Genomic DNA, 19,617 nt, shown 5'->3' with positions numbered 1-19,617 from the left:
GCTACTGGCAGGGGCCCCCACCGGTCTCAAGAGGTCAGTATGGTTATAGGACATGAAAGTTATGGATTGCAGCTTTAATATTGATTGATTGGTTGAATACTTTATTAGACAAAATGCAAACAGTAGCCTATACTGGTACAGTCATACACTTGGACTAAAAGGATACAAAAAAGTCCTGAGGACTTGTTTCCCATGTGGTCCTATGTATTCAATTCATCAACATAGCAAAGAAAATACACCAAAATAAATAAAAAAATAACAGAGAGGACAAACTATTGTTTAGTTAATGAATTCTGCTGTACTTACATGTTTTCTAGGTGCAGATGGCTGTCAGCAAGATGGTGAAAGTTCCAAGTCAAATCAAGTAAATATCATAATATTATATATTAAATAACCAGTCCCTGGAAAGCCAAAATAAGGACCCCTTGTTGCATTTGAAACGCACCAATGCTGCAACACTAATTGTAATGTTGTAATGATCTTTAAACGTACAGATTTGGACAATAAGCTACTGCACGATAAACAACCCGGCGTCTGCATTGCGCTGTCTGGTCAGGTGAGCCCACAAGAAACGAGGGTAACCGGAAGACTCGCCCCAAAACAGCTCACCCCCATGTTTTTTTCACGGACCAGCGGTTCTTCTATTCTTGTATTTATTTACTGAGGTCGGATAGGTTAGAAATAAGTGTAGGGTTAGACATAAATGTACTGAGGTTAAGTTTAGGAATAAAGTTTAGGTTTAGGTATAGTTTACTGAGGTTACCTTTAGGAATAATTAAGGTCAGGTTTGTTTAGGCATAGTTTACTGAGGTTACGTTTAGGAATACCAGGTGAATAGTACCGCCGGATTTGCCCCGGGGCGAAGGGCGACTGTGTTTTGGGGCGAGCGTTTTTGGTATACGAAATGAGGCCTATCAATATTTTACAGGTGTGCTCCTCGGTGTCGAGCAGTGGAAAATAGCAGACCTACAAGATCACAGCGTGTCTTCTGCGACGTGGTGTGAGCTTGCTGTAGGGCAGGCAGTGGTGGAAAAAGTAAAAAAAATAAAATTACTTCAGTAAAAGTATCAATACTGCAATGTAGAAGTACTCTGTTATAAGTAAAAGTCAGGAATTAAAAAAATACTTGAGTAAAAGTACAAAAGTATTGGTATCAAAATGTACTGAAAGTACCAAAAGTAGACAGTACTCATTATGCAGAATGTCCCCATTTCACAAGTTTTCAATTGTATAAAAATCCTTTGCAAATAGGACAAACATTAACAATGGGTCACATTACCAGCTTGTAGATCGGCTATTTTCAAATGGCCAAAATGTAGGACTGACGTGTTTAATGTATGTTTTGTAATAATATTCAAAATATACAAAGTATAGTAACTAAAGTTTTCAATTAATTGTAGTGGAGTAAAAGTAGGCCTATAATATTTGCCTTTTTAGATGTAGTGGAAGTGGAGTAGAAGTAAACGTATTGAAAATTGGAAATACTCCAGTCAAGTAAAAAATACCTCAAAATTGTACAATACAGTACTTGAGTAAATGTACTTCACACCACTGCTTGCCTTGTAGTCTGCGATTTTCGAGGCTTCAGGCCAGGGGCAGATCGGTGCGCCCCCCGGAACCATTAATATGACTTGGAGTTTTCTACGGAGAGCTTTCGGTGACGTACTGTTGACAATGCTCTTCCCTCCTTTGATATTTTCTAACTAAACCGAATCATTCTCCAGGACCAGGTAACGGTTAAATGTTGTTACATTACTATTGCCAAAGGATGTTGTCGTTATCATAAAGAACGTGTGGTTTTATTTGAGTCGTTGAATAACTGTAGTACATCGTGACTGCCTTTGTGTCGGTGAATTTAGCATAACAGTATCCTATGTGCTAGTTATGTTAGCCTAGCCTTCATTGCATGCATCGCATAATGACAGTGGTGGAAGAAGTACTCACATGTTGTACTTAAGTAAAAGTACCAATACCGCAATGTATAAATACTCTGTTAACAAGAAAAGTTTCCACCACTGCATAATGATGAATATTCTCGTTTTATCTCCATAGGATGGCCGACACTGCAGAAACAGAAACTCTACGTGACTACGAGGAGAAGTTTGCCAATAGATTTACCACAGACGATAAAGACTATCAGCAGTATTTTACCAGGCCAGCCGACACACCGCCTATTGTTGACGACTGGGTGCGTGGAAGAGGCAGAGATAGGTGACTACATGCACATTGTGCTTCTGAATTACTCCTTTAAAAAATAAACATGAACCCATTAAGACCCGAGGCCGATTCTACAAATGTCTTCTAAATCCCAACAGTTTCTATATCAGTGGTGCTCAAACTTTTTCATGTCAAGGACCCCCACAATTTTATGTATTTGGCCGCCGACCCCATCTCAAAATATTTTGTTCCAGGGACCCCCAGAAGTGAGTTAAAAATGTTCGCTTTAAAATAATATATATTCAAAGATTTGCACACATTTTCACGATTTTTCAAAAATAGCAGATCTACAAGCTCGTAGGTGAGCTTGTATATCTGCTATTTTTTAATGGCCAAAGTATAAAATAATGCTTTTTAGCTCAATTCTAAAATGACACAGATGCTTTCCCGGTCTTAAGGGGTTAACGTACTGTGTGATTGCAGAATGCAATACACAGGCTACTGTTTAAACGGGGGATGTTGTGGTTCCAAACAGGTGTATTAAGAGGACAAGTAATTGACCTATTGGTGGCGGGCGAGCAGGCCGGAGGTTTGGGAAGGCTAAATGTAACCAATTATTATGCACCAGGATGAAGTGACTGACCTGAATTACTTATGTAACCATCCACATGGCCTATGGAAAGGAAATGGGTTTTGTTCAGGCGTACTCATCTACTCATGGCGGGATGGGCTGAGATGGACCACTTTTTTTCTCCACTCGGGGTCTGAAATCAGACTCGGGGTCTGATTTCCAGTGCTAGAGTTACCCCCCCACTCCCGGCTCATCTGTCCTCACTGTAGGCCTAGTAGCAGGTGATTTGGTGTTAGCAGAAGCAGCACTCGCTCTTGGTCCAGTGTTGCCGTGGTGGGTGGTGCGAGCACCTGATTGTCACCAGGTGGCTGCACTGACACTGACACACAATACTAACACAATCCAGATTCCAGGCATATCTATCATATTGACGATCAGTGGTGTGCTGGAGGTGGGGCGAGGTGGAGCGCCACTCCACTAGTTGCGGAGCGCCCGCCCATGCATGGACATGCACGTGCATACCCGCGAGAGTGCGTCTACCTCGCGTATCGATCAAAAACAACCATTCACAGGTAAAAAGCTGCCGAGTGTCAACAGCGTGAATTAACATAGGAATGACCCTGGCTGAATGCATATCAATGGTCCACTAAATTACAGGAGTCAAGGTAAATGCATATGACGGCACTAAAGTAGGCTATCCCCATTATGCAAGTAAATAGAATACAATTCAATATATATTGTGGGTTAATAAATAGGCCTACATATTAAAGAGGTTATTTCAATCAGTGATTGCTCGTGTGCGCACGACGTATCGCTTCAGTAGTTAAAAGAGCCACAGTACACCACTGTTGACGATACAGTGAGAATATCTGTTGTTTATCTGTCTGTACTTTCTGTTTCTAACTCTAGGTTTCAGGACCAGCGTGGTGGACACAGAGGCCGTGGATGGGGAGGGGGACGAGGAGGGGGTGGAGGGGGTGGAGACAGGAGTTATGGTGGAGACAGGAGTTATGGTGGAGGGGGTGGAGACAGGGGTTATGGTGGAGAATCTCGACAGCAACACTGGCAGGATAAAGACAGGCGTCAGGGGCATGGTAGTGGTTATCCATCAGGAGGAGGAGGTGGATATAACTCAAGACCTCAGGGTTACAACCAGAGACCATCTCATGGCAACTACTGATATCATCTGAAATGGCTCAATTGTTGAACTATTTTGAGTATTTACAGTCTATACAGCTCCATAACTACATGTATTTCTTATTCACTTGTCTCTTGTGGCTAAAGTGTTTAACAGACATCATTTGTTGATTCACTAATTTGTGTATAAATGTGTAATAATGATACCACTGGGAGATTATTGTAGAGGGCATAAATTGCTCATCTCAAAGGTTCACAACCTTTTTTCAGTGTTACTGTCAAAATATTTGACAACTAGAGATCCTTACAACTTCTTAAAGCTACAATCCATAAGATTTATGTCCGTTGTCTCCAGACAAAGTGTTAATTGCAACAAGTGCAGTAGATGTCCTACCCAGCACTAGAAATGTCTCGATGGAAGGATGGAATAGGGAGATCACGTCCAAACACTGCAGATGTGCAGCAACATACTCTACCATACCAGATTGGTTAAAATGTCTTATTCAAAAATATAAGTCCTGGATTGTAGCTTTAAAGGATTTGTTTCTGCTAATCCTGGAATTTATTTTTGTTGCAAACGAACACAAATAACAGAATAGTTTGCCTCGTTATTTGACAGGAAAGCAGTCATCATTGTGTCCATGGTTGCAGTACCACACACAAGAAACAAGTTAAAGTAAAGCATGGCTGAATTATTTCATTATATCGTTTGCGGCTATGTTTTGCATTGATATATCTATAGATTCTTTTGTTATAAAACATTTTATATATAGTTGGAAATTGTGCATTTACATCAGTTTTTCAGTGTTTGAGATATTCAGCAGGTCTGGATGTTTGTACTTGTTGAATCTGAATTACCACAGAAAATGTGTAATGAGTAAACTGTATTTTCTTAAGTCACAAAGTTGTACACTTACTTTTGTGGTCATCTCCCAAAAGATTAAAAACAAACCTGTTTTTTTTAACTGTTATTTTCATGTTGTGATATTATTGAGCTCATGTCTCATCAGCCAAATTAAGTATATTTAGCACAAAATGACCAGGGGGCTTGTCAACTACTGTATATTGTATGCTAATTAGTGTAGAAAAGAGTTCAGCCCACAGCCTTATCAGATGATACAGTATTGTCTCATGCTGGTGCAGCCTCCTTACATCTGCACTATTTACAGCAGTGAATCCAATTGAAGTTACTTGATAACCTCTGCTTCTCTTAATACCGACATAATACCCTCGAGGAGGGTTCTATGTACTGTACCGTATTCTATCTAGTACAGTATCTGACAACCATGTACAGTATGTTGAGTTATTTTTCACATACTATTGTTGGGTCTTAATGGATGACTATGGCGGACATGTGGATCTCTGCTAGAGTATGATCAGCTATGAAGCTATGTTCAAAACAAATACATACTTACATTATATATAAAAATCAAGCCTAAATCAGATGTTATATTGTGCCAATGATCCTGGATTTGTCTCTTGATGACATAACTACAGTCTCGTCACTGTGCTGTTCAGCCTAAGGAGAGACTCAAATAAATAAAGTAAGTTGAGTTGTATAATGTTATAGAAATAGCATAAGTGATACATCTTCCCTTTGAGGGAGCAAACATTCTCTGATAATCCATACATTTTAGAGGCTATTGATTGATTGAAAATCTTATTAGACAAATGTAAACAGCACGAGGTACAGTCAGACATTGAAGCTAAAATGATAACCCAAAAAAGTCCTGGTGACTTGTTTCCATTGTGGTCTTATGCATTAAATTCATCAACATAGCATAACGATAACACCAAAACACTATCAACAAATGTAAATCACTATATGCACAAAGTAGAAAAAGTAAAAAAAACTGTAGGCAGTGAATGCCATCACCTTTCTAAGGTGAGTTTACCTCCTCTTTTGGCCTCCTGAAAGATGTTTTTTCAGGCCTGTTTTGAAGGAAGCCAGTGATGTGTCAGGGCATTCCACACTTATTACTTTTAATCAGTAAAACAGAAACGTGTGCAGCTGTAGAGAGATAAAAGACAAGAGCTACAATATCTTACGTGTTCATTTAAATCAGTGTAAAAATGGACCCATAAACACTCAACGCTGTGTATGGTGAGGGACTTGTCCCAAGCGAGAGTACCCTTGGCTGGGTCTGCCGGGCTGTCAGGGCTCATGTTGTGCATTTGTGATGATGCAATGTGACAGCGTGCTGGCAGGCATGTCCTCAATGATGAACTCATCCTCTACAATCAGTGCTCCATGTCTCCCATCTAAGTGCATGCACACACGCGCCTGAATGCAAGCGTTAGCCCCCACCACCACCTCCAACACACACATACGCATGCAAGCACACATACAGACCACATCCCCCATGCCCTGCGGCACTCACCGACCTACATGTGGTGCCAGGGAGTGCATGCAGTCGCTAAGGTTGGCCCAGGCCAGCCAGTTGATGTAGGATGTGACATGAGTGATGTAAGCAGTGCTCATCCACTGCATTTTCTATAGGATCTGAAACCCCATGGCTTTGTAAGGGTCATGCAACTGTACAAATTATATAGCCTCACATGAGCACACGTGCACGCACGCACGCACGCACACACACACACACACACACACACACACACACACACACACACACACACACACACACACACACACACACACACGCACGCACACACACACACACACACACACACACACCAACATACTGCAAGCACATGCACATACTATACACGCATATATTAGAGACAATTATGTGTTTCAAAAACAACCATTAATAGTTGCAGATGAGATTAGCAGATTGCTTTGAGATGTGGTTGCGTCTGATGTTCAGTCTATTTTCCACTATTTATATCTTCCCAAGCAACGCGCAGCTCCAGGCTTGTGCTGGCCTGTCATCTGTTTCTGATGCTAAATTGAAATCATGTGATCTTGTGTCTTAGGTTAAATGTTCAAAACTGGAATATATCTTTGATTTATGGAGTCAGATCCGTATTGATTCTTCAATTCTAAAATGCTGTTTTGATCAATTAAATTCCACATTTCCAGCAGTTTGCTCTCTGCAGACGCCAAGGCTGCAAGCTGTATGACGATAAACACCATGCAGATGAAAATCAGTATCTAATAATCACTCATGTGCCTACTATTTACATTGCTGAATATTCATGAACACATAACCAAATTCAAGAGGATGTTTTCCTCATTGTATAATTTCTGGAAGTGTGGTGACTCAATGAGCTATTTTCCATAACAGTGTCTCTGTGTCATTTCTTCCATTAGCAGCAATATAAAACACTCTGAACGTTGCAGATTGCTCAAAGTCAGACTGCTTTCAGAGCTTCTCCAAGAGGCAAGAGCCTCTTGGAGAAGAATTTCTAAATTGTCCATTTTCTATTTGTAATGAAAACGCCTTTGTTCAGCACCCAGTGATCCAGGAGCCCTGGAGTGAGGCTCACAGAGCCCTATGCATGGTAATTAAACAAAGTCATCATTAGAACTGCATAACTCCTACAAACACCAACTGGACACAGTGGGACACACACACAGCTGGCTTCCATCTGCTCCAGATGTTTATTATCGCTAAACAAGAAAGGGCCGCAACTCATAGTGCACATCCCCACGGATTAAGACTCAATTATCCTTTAGGGGCCCCCCCACGCACTACGCAGAAGAGAACAAAAACACACTACTATAGTTGTAAGGCTTGTGTGGGTCAAGCAAGCACCTGTAGACATTTGATTGACACACTAGAACGCCTGTTTTCTACAGTGTGCACGCCTAACTAGATTTTCTGTCATTTTTCATTTTGTTCAAAACACCTTTTGCCACAGATTTTGTCCAAAACACACGAATTTCTACATATGAACTCTGCACTTGTGTGATAATGTACAGATTTGTGATATGTAATACCGATTGGCTACAAAAAAACATACCAAAAACCATGAACATATTGTCCAATCGACACCAAATCTTAATGATATATTGAGGGGCCTCTAAACAACGCAGTCAAAAGCGATTTCATTTGAATTTGGGGGGATCAATCTTCACCAAATTAGGTATACATGATCTTGGGAGTCATGTGACAATGAACGCACAAACCACACAGAGAGGAAGAGAGAGACAGTTTGTTACTGCATCAGACAGCGTAACTAGTAACTACTGTATATTAATGGGGCATGCCTCATGTACAACACATAATATGCCTATGCCTAGTACAGTTTCATCCCTGCAATCAATGTCACATTCTGCCTATTTCACAGCCCTGGGTAGGCCAGTCGGCCTGACGGGGACATGGACGGATTATGGGTCAGTGCCCAGGGGCCGATCGACAATATTTTTTTAAAAATAGGTCAATGCTTAAATATGTAGGCCCCTCAGTCTATACAGTAGGACTAACATACCAGATGAAGAGGTTTTTATCCGACAGTGACTACTGTATATGCACCTGGCATACAAGAGCATGTACACACTGGTGGAAACCCTCAGTCACGATTTTCCAAGTCCCTTCCACTGTGAGGTGTTTGTGTGGGCAAGTGAAAAAAGGAGCAGGATATGCACATCCCCACAGTTTCTTTAAACACGGTGCTGGACCCCAAAAATAATCAAGTGAAGAAAAAGGAAATGTCCGCACACGATAGGTTGCTCTCCCGTCTTTTCTTTATTATTTTAACCAAACAACAACGTTTCGCCCATGGAGGGGCTTCATCAAGTTCATCAAGTGTTTGTGTGGGCAGTCAGTAGAGAAGGCTCTCAGAACCTGGTGACTCGTGTGACGGCATCCATCCATCACTTTAGTCCTTGAAGTCACACGCGATCACGTGATCTTTTATTTTTATAATATTTATTTTGGTCATTTTATGCTGTATTTCAGATAGGTCAGTCGAGCCATTCGAGCCAAGGCGGAGACATAATCAGGCATGAGGTGATCCGTTAGTGCATTGGTTCTCAAAGTGGGGTCCTTGGGGGAGTTCCAGGGGGTCCCCTAAAGCAGGGGGAAGCTAAAGTACTTAATGTAGCATCACAATCATCATATTTAACTTATATCTTCTCTTCTGGGGATCCCTGGCACAAAATCTTTTCAGATTGGGGTCTGCGGCCAAATACAATTTGGGGGTCCTTGACTTGAAAAGGTTTGAGAACCACTGTGTTAGTGGCTAGTGCACAGACTAACTGGCTGACCTACCAGGCACCCCTAAATGGTCTTTTCTTCAATGCCTCAAGTTGTAGGGGTCTTCAAAGTCTTTCAGGCCAAAGGCCCCCTTAGCTGTGAGAGGGACAAAGGAGGTATCCCCACTACATATACTGTATATTGTATAAAATTGTTGATTATTTTATAACATTTTGTTTAGAAAGCCTTCCATTCAACTTGATAAGAGGCTTTCAAAGCTAGCTCACCATTTTAGCTGATTTGTCTCATCAATGTCTGTTGACATTGAGAGATTTGAAAGACCTATGGGTTGCCTCCAAGTGCTAGCAGATCAGCTTTGATGGCTTCATAGATTTGTTTACAGTACAATCATAGGTTATTGTATTGTGTCAATTAAGTGCATTTGTTAGTTTACACACTATCTTTGCTAATAACATGGATTCATGTTAATGTGTATTTTAACATTTAATTGTTTTGAAAAAATAATTCACAAATGTGGTGGCCTACCTGTAGTAACTGAGGACCCCCTAGGGGTCCCATACCCCCTGTTGAAGACCCATGGTAGACTATGCACTTTAGAACACTTAAAGCTGTATTATGAACTCTTTTAGTGAATAAAACGTTATTTTGTCCAATCAGTATGGTAGAGTACGTTAATACAATATGACTTATACAATTGGGGTGGTTGTATTTGGTCTCCCTGCTCTTCTATTGAGACATTTGGATCCTGTGTCTAGGTTAGGTACGACCATTGACACAATCCCGTTTCTGGTTTGACACAAATTCTGACCCTCAGGTCAGAATGTAATTTCTTCCCTGAGCAAACAGGCAGGTAGTGGTAATGTTTTCAACACTTGCGCTGGAGACTCAGGTTAAAATCCGGGGTAGAACAGTAAGGAACTTGCTCCATCCGACATCATGGCACAACTAGCCCACCATCTAATGACATTAAGCAATCCATGCCTGAAGAGTAGAAATTACATGATACATGATGGTATATAACAATTGAAGTCTACCAGCGTTTAGGCCATTAGACACCCGTTAAAATTCTGAATTTGTTCTTTTGAAGCACCCATTTAAGCCAATGGATAATAAAGGTCTTTGCTGAAGTGGTCTTAAACTGTGACAACAACTGTGACTACTGTTCATGTCTACTCCTGATTCATTTGTTCAGCAATGGATGTTTTATAACTGAGTGCATGATATATTAAAGCCTAGTTGCCACCCTCTAGTGCACAAAAAAGGAAGTACACAAAGTATGAGTCTAAAGTTGTATCCAGCAGCTGTCTTACTGTAGTACCTCATGTCTTCAGCATTGTAGTCTGACAAATCTAAAAATGACAGTCAGGGGTGCTCCGGTATGCGTGCCTTGCGTTTGTATCTGGCTCTTTGCATGTCATGCTCTCTCTCACCGTCACTATCTGAACTAAAACAGAAATAATGAATAGAATAGTACAACAATAAAGTTTTTTGATTCAATATTTAGATATTTGTCAGACACGCTCATCTTTTAGATGAACCCATTGAACTTCAAATTCCCATTTTAACCATGTTAAGACTGATTGAAAACACATCCCTGGTGACTAATACTTTTGATGCATTTGAAAATGAAAACATTTAATTTAAAAAGATAAATGAAAAAAGTAATTGACAAAACATGGCTCCCTCATGCATTAGGATATTACCATCCACCAGTACGGACGTGTTTTTTCTATGAGTCTAGCATGGTTAAAATAGTTAAGTTCAATGTTTTTATAAAAGGGCTGATAAAGTGAATAGTAAATATCTATATATCTACATATTAAAAACTGTCTGGGGTGCACACAAAAACCTGAGTGGATGTTAAAATTACTCCAGAAAAAAGTGAAATACCCCTTTAAGTGTATCCAAGAAACAAAACCCCACATTGGCCTTAAGACATTTTATTGCCAAAAGCTACAAATATAGCAACTATGCACCAACAACTATAGCCTAATTATTATTTGTTGTGCAAAAGTGTCACTGGCTGAAAATGACTTATTTTCAATGCAATGCATTTATTTTAGCTGGAAAATCTGTTCTTTTTGGCAAATAACATTATATGAAAACTATAAATTAGGCATTAGTTTTTTAATGTTGTTTTTCTTGTACTTTAATGAAGTGCTAAGCAAACAACACAGTAAGAAAAATTACAGCATGTAATTTACCACTGGCAACTCACACTGGTACACAGTGATTCTTATCATAGTTATGGAACAAAAAAAAACAAAAATACTTGAAGACACCTGCTGATTAAATGAAATAGTAGTGTGTAATAAAATATGGAAGTTCATGGAAATCACACTAGCAAACATGGGATGAAATGACATTGATCAAAAGTGAGTGGATGCCTATGGTTTTACATATTGAGACTAAACTCTTTCACTAGGTCAGTGACATGGTGCTCTTGACAGAATACCAGTATTTTGATCATTTACAACCAATTTTAAGTGTGTGCCCCAAAAGCTTTTTTCTAAACAAAAGAAAATTCATTTCCCTCAAACTCAGGCATTGCCAGATTCCAGCCCCGCAAATACATGCACACACAGATCCATACACACACACACACACACACACACACACACTCTTTACTCCACGCGAACACGAGGCACAGTCTCTCCAGTACTCGAGTCTTTCCAGCAGTCTGAGGTCGTCCTGTACAGTGTACCTGGCTGACACCATTTTGTTTAGGTAGGCCTATGTATAGTATATGATCTCTGGTATCTGCCCATCTTCCACTGAAGTACCATTGTTATTCCCAGGTGAGCTGAAGAAGAAAAATGTTGTCTTGGTCCCTGTTGCCGATTCCTGGCTCACTTTCTTCAACCCTTTGGTGCCATAATGGGAGTCGGGGCCCTGCGTGAAAGATCAAGGAACATGCATTGCACTTGGTCAGTGGTGGACAAGTGGACAGTGGAAAGTACACAACCCCAGTACTTGGTAAATGGTGCATTTATATAGCGCTTTTAAAACATTTAATTTCCATTCATGCATTTCAGAGTATACAAAAATCCCTGGAGTTCAATTATGTGCCAGGGAGGTCTGAGTTTAGGTCAATACAGGTCTTCCCTACAATCAAACACTGCAGTAGGTCATTTAATTAATAACCCTTCTCTTGTTGAATGTATGCCAAGGAGGCAATTAGTGAAATCACCCAGTGTAGTGTTGGGTCTTGAATGAAACCCTGCATCTTCATCACCCCATTCGGATGCTATCAATGCATTGAATGGGAGATTATCACGTTTTATCAGGGGTAGGCGACAATGGGGTAGGCGACATACTGACCTACCCGCGACTTATCAGACGGAGATTACTTAAAAAATTCAGTTTCGGTTTCGGACCATGACGGAGGCACAGTCTCAAACGAACTGGAGCCACGTGAGGGACCACCGAGTGAGCTAAAGCGAGCGAGTTGCCGCCCCGAATGTTGCGACGCGGCTATGTCAGTATGTCGCCTACTCGTGATAATCTCCCATTCAATGCATTGATAGCATTCGAAGTCGGGTGTCCTCATCCATGGCACTTCACTAGCTACCACTACAGTAAATACTTACAGTAAAACTAACCTTTAAAGTGGCACAAGCTGTGTAGCTGACATTGGGTAAGATCTCCACAGGTTCTTTAAACATTACTCTGAATGTATTTGCTGAGCCGTCGCAACTGAAGCCTGTGTCATTCTGTCCAAGTGTTAGGCTTTTGTCGCTCTCTATGATCTACACAAAAAAGAGAAAGGAAAATTACTGAATAGATAAACAAAGATGCAGATGAATCTTCAACACACCTTGACATTTATTTTACCTGTATGTTGACCTGATAGTCAGTGGGCCCGTGTATTGAACCATAGAGGCCAAATCCCACTATTGATATTCTTCTATTAACATTGAATCTGCGGAGACAAAGTAGAAGAGACTGTCAGCACTATTGCATCTTAGCCAGTCAATGACATTAAAGCACTGGTTCTCAACATTAGGCCCTGGGACCACCAAGCGTCCAAATGGACTCTTACGGGTCTGTAACTCTGAGAGTGTACAGTGTACAGATTTGCACTGGGAGCTCCAATCTAGTGTTTATTTTGGTTAAATAAACAGTAGATTGGAGGTCCCAGTGCAAATTGCATCATATCCATGGTGGTCCATGGTGTGATGCATATCAATTAGTCCTTGAAATCAACCACTGCATTCAAATGAGCTAACCATGATAGGGCAATGTGTCTCACCTGATCCTGTCACTGGTACCACTGTACCCCCAGCGACTCTCAACCTGCTGGAACCTATTTATACTGCATTCCTTTCCCCTGAGGCAGCAGCGAGGTCGGTCATTGTAGTCTACGCGCGGTTTGGGGTTTACTGTAAAGTGTAAAAACAGATTTACCACCTCCCGATCGAACAATATTCCAGACTGGGCAGGCCCTGTTGCACAAGAAAAAATGTCAAACTGATTGTTTTCTTTGAAGTCTTCTTTTCTTTTGGACAAATCAGACACATGACAAAATAACAAAAAGCACAGGAATACTTTAATTAATGTCTAAGTAGATATTTACAAGGGAAATATACACGTTTTAATAAAGAAAGAAAAGAAAATAAGTGTCAAGAAAAGGTTTTCACTCGAGTTTAAAAATTGTACCTGCAGCAAACTCCTCTACAGTCATGAGTGGAAAGCGGATGAGTTTGAGTGCTTTTCCTAGAACCTTGTGTTTGTTCTCTGAGGTCAGGGGAAGCTGTTGCCTGAAACATTCAGCATCTGCCCAGCGCACCACTGCCCCAAACAGACGGTTCTCTCGAATGCCCAGGGTGTCTCTTTCCAGCACCGCACACAAGGTGTCTGCACGTGCAAACGAACAAACAAACAAAAATGTGGATCAATTAAGAACTTGAGAGTACTTATTCAGTAAGACAAACATCTGGTGATGGCCTTTTACATACCTAAGTCAATATCAGTGAAGCCCTCTGCGTTTATGGCATCAGCGGTGCTTTTGTCTATTGTATCCAAGCAGAGGCTGGCAAGCTGAGGTTCATCAAATAGCCGGGCCTGTGGTGACACAATACAAAAGGGAAAGAAATGTTCGAATAACATCAAGTAAAATACTGTGCTAGATTTAGTAAAGCAGTCTGCTTTTAGTGCTTTATAATGTTAGTGTTTCAGCAGATGAAGTCCAAAATAAAATAAAATAGTGATTTTGAAGACAAATGCCTATGTCATCTACAAATAGAGTTCCATCCTTGGGTTCTTGCTCCCTTCAACAGCACATACAAGCCTAATTTGAGAATTTTATTTGTAATTTTAATTGTAACTTTGTTTTGTTTTAGCCCAATGTGTCTCGATATGGTGGACAAGGCTAAGTTTAAAATACATTTTTCAAAGCTAAAAGCCAGCATCAACACGGTCTAGTAGGGTGGGCAACCATGTCTAAGATCGACCGTTCGATCCCGAGGAGCTTTTTGTCGACCGCGGAGCGATATGAAAACCCAGACAAAAAGATCACACCCTGGTCTAGAAGGTGTGAAAGAAGTTTACCTGAGTTAGGAGCATGAATGCATTGTCAGCTCTGAGATGTTTTGTGAGGAATTCTACACAGTGCCCCTCCAGTGCAGGTACCGCATATTTCTTAGCCGTGTAGAGAGTTGTCATCACAGTCTCTGGACCTATGTGGATCTCGTCAGAATACAGAAACCTGTAAAAAAATTAAATTGATTTAAAATATTAAATCAGCTTAAATATACCAAGAAATTACTATTTTTGCAACTTTTGTTTGCGACGCCTAAAAGGCAAACAGAAATCTGTAACTTTCATGTACATGTCCCATGCCACAATTAAAAAGTTAATCGCAATAATTTGTGTGACAATTAATCAAGTAAAATGTCATGATCATGACAACCCTATGATAACTTAAGCAATCACACCTGGCCTGAGTCAAAAACTAATTGGACTCAGAGCTAGGTGACTACACAGTACACATCTGTTGTACATCAATCAGTCATCCCCACACACACATCCCCAGAGCCCCAGTCATGACAGCAATCTCCTCTTCTGGTTTGTAACATCATGCCAATCTACAATAATGTGTGTGGGGATGACTGCTATGCCCGGGCCGTGTGCATCGATTAACTTGTTGCACAACAGGTGTGTACTCTCTCACACGCCGCTGTTTAAGACAATTCCCCACCACCCCACAAGTCTTAATAGTAATTGGCAGTTTTTGAGCGGTGACAGCCACTGCGGCTGATTGCAACACAAAGATGCAACCAGTTACACAAATTAAAAACAAATAGGAGACACATGCGCCACTTAAAGACATGCACACTCACACAAGCTGGCTCGGCACATGTGCACACTCTAATGTAGCCTGACAGCGCATTGAGGGTTCGAGTACCGTTCCTGGCGATTTTTGCTGTATGTCTCATAATTCCGACATCCCACTACTCCGACTACGTGGCTTCCGCGTGCGGTTAGAGTTAGGGTTAGGTATAGGGTTAGTAACCGTTGGAAAGGCGACATGTCGGCTTCCCGAATCCCGACTTGTAACCATGTCTCTCCCCATCTCTCCTGTCCAACTCGTGTCATAGTCATTTAAGACTATCGATAAAGGCAGAAAAAAATATAATTAAAAAAAGAAACTGAAGTGACTAAAAAGCAATCAGAGTGAGTAAAACGTACTTAAAAGTAAATACTTAAAAGTAATTGAAGTAAGTAAAAAGTTACTAGTTTAAAGGTAGGGTAAGTGATTTGCTTTGGTTAAAATAAGTGTTAAATAGCTCTATATTCTGATAGTACTCATTGCTATAGAGTGTTTGTTCAGTATTAGGAGTCTCCTTGTCTCTCCACCTCTTTATTAAACAGAAAATACATTTTCGTTTCAGTTTCATTTCCAATTTTATCCAACCAGGACAGAGAACTCAATCAGGATACAGATTAAACAAGTGACATTGGAAGTGATGACACTAAGAAATGAGCAGACAAAATTGGAACTGGAACACAATACAAATTAAGCTTAAAAATGGGTACTTTCTCCTGATTGGCTGAGATTTTGACACCTACCGAAAAATGTATTTTCTGTTTATTAAAGAGCTGGAGAGACAGGGAGACATCTGTTACAAAAAAAAACACTCTATAGCAATGATTACTATCAGAATATAGTATTTTAACAAAATACTTTTTGTTTTAACCAAAAAATATCACTTACCCTACCTTTAAGTATAACTAACTACCAATGACGCATAACACATACATTTTTTCCAAAGCCCAGAGTGCCAATGATGTGTAACGCTTCAAAACAGTGTTTTCAGTGTTTATGTTACAGGTAAATTGGCATTCCAGGTAAATTGGAAAAGGGGCGCTTGTTTTCACCGCCCCCCAGGCAATTCTGTAGCACCAACGCTAGAGGGCAATGCAAGCCAGACATGAGTCCCACACCACACACGCACGCATGCACACGCGCAAAAACGAGCACGCACACACGCACACACACATCCGCGAACAGCCTTATTCCATGCAGTTGAAGCACAAGGGGGCGAGCCTGAGGGGGCGGGGCTGGCAGGGCTATGTTAGTGCAGTGAGTGGCAGTTGGGGCAAACCATAGAGGGGAAAACGCAGTCCCCACAACATCATTTACGATTCTGTGCCTATCGGTACATAACTCGGACGGCACTTAGTCGACTAGCAGACCATCGGCCGCTCGTCGCGGGCACTCGCGCCTGGTGGCGCTCACGCCTGGAGGCGCTCGGGTGCGCCTCCTTGGCCTCAAGGTCTGCTGAGTTAGCGCGCCTGAGTTGGCGCGCCTCCATCATGGAAGTGTGCCACTGAGGCCGGTGCTGAGTTTGGGTATTCGGGCTGTATTAGAATGTGACGTCCTAACTATTCTAATCGTTAGCTATTATACAAAGCTAGCAGCTAATGTAAGCTAGCAGCTAATGTAAACTGGGAGCTGGCTAGGCTAGAGCACTAGCAACCAGGAAGCTATCCTGGTTGCTATGTTGTTGTTGTTGTTGTTGTTGTTGTTGTTGTTGTTGTTGTCGTCGTCGCATCAAAGCCCCGCCTCGCAGCCCCGCACAGCGCCTAAAAACAAGCGCTCCCCTTCCAATTTACCTGGAATGCCAATTTACCTGTGACATTTACGCTAGATGGCGACCTACAAGTGATCCTATGACTTCCGGAGAAGAGTATACCCGGAAATAATGTGATCACAACCCAGCCCCGTCGGATCTAATCCATTTCTCTCTGCTTTCTTGTTTTTTTCTGCGTTTTTGACGAGAACCAGCTGTATTCAACAGCCAATAACTAAGGAACGGAGGGTCACGGTGACACGCTTTTCGCCTCGATGGAAGCAGAGACACTCCTCCGTCTTTTGCGACACTCAATCGTGTTTATCGTCCTGGAGCGAAATATTCAGTGGCTGTTGAAAGGTTAGTAAAAATGCTCAAAAACGCTGGCACTGACTGACTTAATTAATTCTAGCACTCAATGAGTTAAAAGTTCATAAAATCAATAAAAAATACTTTAATAAACCTAAATTGCACACATACTGTACTGTATGGGTCACTACAGCAGTGTAACAGCAGTTTCTAACATTTCAAATGGCCATAACTCAGTGACCATTGCTCTAATCCAGAGCACTGATTAGTCTAATCAGTGCAAATAGAGTAGTACCGCCCGAATACCAGCGCCCACACATCAAACAGTAGTACCGCCTGAATACCAGTGCCCACACATCAAATAGAGTAGTACCGCCTGAATGCAGCTGAACCTTCAAGTGGCGCTGATGAGCAGCCTTGAAATTAATGGACAGGGATTTAACATTGTTCCACTAGTTCATATATAGCTTAATGAAATTAACTCTAAGGCACCACTCACTTCACACTGGGTGTGATTTTAATACATGTTACTAAAGGTAAGTTTATTTGTATAGTACATTTGAGAGATTTGGTGTAGAGTGGAAAAAAGAGCGTTTCAAGTACAGTTGCAACTCATGTCCGTTTTAGATAGTGGTGTAAAGTAACTAGGTACATTTACTCAACTGTACTTAAGTACAATTTGGAGGTATTTTTTTACTTTACTGGAGTATTTCCAATTTTAAATACTTTTACTTCTACTGCACTACATCTCAGAGGCAAATATTGTACTTTTACTCCACTACAATTATTTGAAAACTTCAGTTACTATACAATACTAACTGTTTATTTGTAGATTTTTATTATAAAACATACATTAACCATTTCAGCCATTTGATCTATCGCCTATTTTCAAAAATAATTGTATACATTTGAAAAGTTTCTGCATAATACTTTCTACTTTTGGTACTTTTTTTAAAGAACATTTTGATACCAACACTTTAGTACTTTTATTCAAGTACATTTTGATAACAGAGTGTTTCTACATTGCAGTATTGACACTTGAACTAGCCCTGAAACATGACTGTCACACCACGACAAGCGTCATGTGAACCATGGCTTAACACTTGAACATGCCAGTACTTTCCCCCCCCACCACTGTGTTAATCATCATCATACCTGAGCAAGGCGAGGAACGCTGCGGGCTCCACGTCGGGCAGCTCGATCTCCGCCGAGGTGGTGGCCATCCCGCCGTTGAACATGGCGTCGAACACGGCGCTGCCGGCGGCCAGGACGAACCGGTGGGCCGGTATCCTCTGAGCCTGCCGGCCTTTGCCCACGATGAACCTCACGTCGCTCAGGAGCTCGTTGTTGAACAGGAAGGCGAAGCGCTCCTTCAGGGAGCTCTTGGTGGCCTGCCAGTTGTACATGGGCTCCCGGTGGAGGCCCTGCTGCTGCTGCTGGGGAGGAGGGGAGATGGACCCTGCCGGAGCAGGAGGCACGTTGCTGGGCAGAGTAGCAGCAGCAGCGGCGGCGTTGTTCCGACCCGCGTTGGATGCTTGTGGATGTTGTCCTTCGAGATTCGACGCCAGTCCTCGGCCGCCGCCGCCCGACGCCATCCTCCTGCTACACTTTGTCTTCCCACTCGCTCGGCTCTTATGGCTGCTGTGGCGAACGGGAATCGTGAAATGTGGGCGCAAACGGGTCCATTTTCTACGGTCCTTCGGGAGGCTTCGTCATGGAGGGCCCGTCGTGTGTTGTTGTTGTTGGATGTTTACTTGGTAGCGAGTTTAGCAGCGTTGCCAGGTTTTTGTGGGAGAAATAAGGAATCAGGTCTATGACTACAAGCCGAAAAGAAGCGATTAGGCTATGTCTATTTTCAAGTTTATTTTTGGGAATTTTTAAAACATGTTTGGCAACACAAATCTGATACGGGGTAACGGGGGTCCCTGCCCCTGGCACAAAATATTATTAGATGGGGGCCCATAGCCCTGGTCCCACGGCCACGGACAAATACATATTAATCTGGGGGTCCTTGCCATGAAAATGTTTGAGAACCACTTGTTTAAACAAATTAGGAAACAAGCAAACTTTTAGAAACAAGCCCAAAAAACCGCAACCCGCAGCTTAAACAAGCGACTTTACAGAAAAACAAGCCCAAAGTCGCTTATAATAAGCAGACATGGCAACACTGTCCAGAAGTGAGTTGAACTTCCGCTTGAGCTTACAGCTTCCTGTATGGACTTCTTCTTCTACAGTAGTACAGAGC

At 41.6% G+C, this 19,617-nt stretch overlaps 2 protein-coding genes across 3 annotated transcripts; one reads left to right on the top strand and one right to left on the bottom strand.

Moving 5' to 3' along the window:
* The first annotated feature begins 1,655 nt into the window (after positions 1–1,655).
* Positions 1,656–4,830, top strand: LOC308099239 (uncharacterized protein). Its single transcript, XM_080447918.1, has 3 exons — positions 1,656–1,730; positions 2,053–2,211; positions 3,638–4,830. Exons 2-3 carry the CDS (start codon positions 2,054–2,056, stop codon positions 3,906–3,908), a joined length of 429 nt encoding a protein of 142 aa, XP_080304044.1. The 5' UTR covers positions 1,656–1,730; position 2,053; the 3' UTR covers positions 3,909–4,830.
* Positions 4,831–11,121: 6,291 nt separating this feature from the next.
* Positions 11,122–19,153, bottom strand: LOC308083746 (BTB/POZ domain-containing protein 1-like). 2 transcript variants are annotated; one of them, XM_080426076.1, is made up of 8 exons: positions 18,528–19,153; positions 14,539–14,695; positions 13,947–14,052; positions 13,648–13,845; positions 13,241–13,370; positions 12,823–12,910; positions 12,591–12,737; positions 11,122–11,880 (listed from the first exon to the last, which is right to left on the bottom strand). In XM_080426076.1, exons 1-8 carry the CDS (start codon positions 18,965–18,967, stop codon positions 11,722–11,724), a joined length of 1,425 nt encoding a protein of 474 aa, XP_080282202.1. In that variant the 5' UTR covers positions 18,968–19,153; the 3' UTR covers positions 11,122–11,721. The 2 variants fall into 2 exon arrangements, with proteins under 2 accessions (XP_080282202.1, XP_080282201.1); XM_080426075.1 differs by having other exon boundaries at positions 13,241–13,433; positions 18,528–19,152.
* Between the last annotated feature and the right edge of the window lie 464 nt (positions 19,154–19,617).

This window comes from Gymnoscopelus braueri (assembly GCF_963280865.1).
Source record: "Gymnoscopelus braueri genome assembly, chromosome: 1".
NCBI lineage: Eukaryota > Metazoa > Chordata > Actinopteri > Myctophiformes > Myctophidae > Gymnoscopelus > Gymnoscopelus braueri.
The sequence above is the reverse complement of the archived record's forward strand: the minus strand, read 5'-3'. Positions and strand labels throughout refer to the sequence as shown.

Coding starts and splice junctions, on each gene's coding strand:
- LOC308099239 (XM_080447918.1), top strand. CDS start 2,054: ATGGCCGACACTGCAGAAACAGAAACTCTACGTGACTACGAGGAGAAG. Junction 2,212..3,637: donor CGTGGAAGAGGCAGAGATAG/GTGACTACATGC, acceptor TTCTAACTCTAG/GTTTCAGGACCAGCGTGGTG.
- LOC308083746 (XM_080426075.1), bottom strand. CDS start 18,967: ATGGCGTCGGGCGGCGGCGGCCGAGGACTGGCGTCGAATCTCGAAGGA. Junction 14,053..14,538: donor CATTCATGCTCCTAACTCAG/GTAAACTTCTTT, acceptor GTGTCACCACAG/GCCCGGCTATTTGATGAACC. Junction 13,846..13,946: donor CTTCACTGATATTGACTTAG/GTATGTAAAAGG, acceptor TTGCACGTGCAG/ACACCTTGTGTGCGGTGCTG.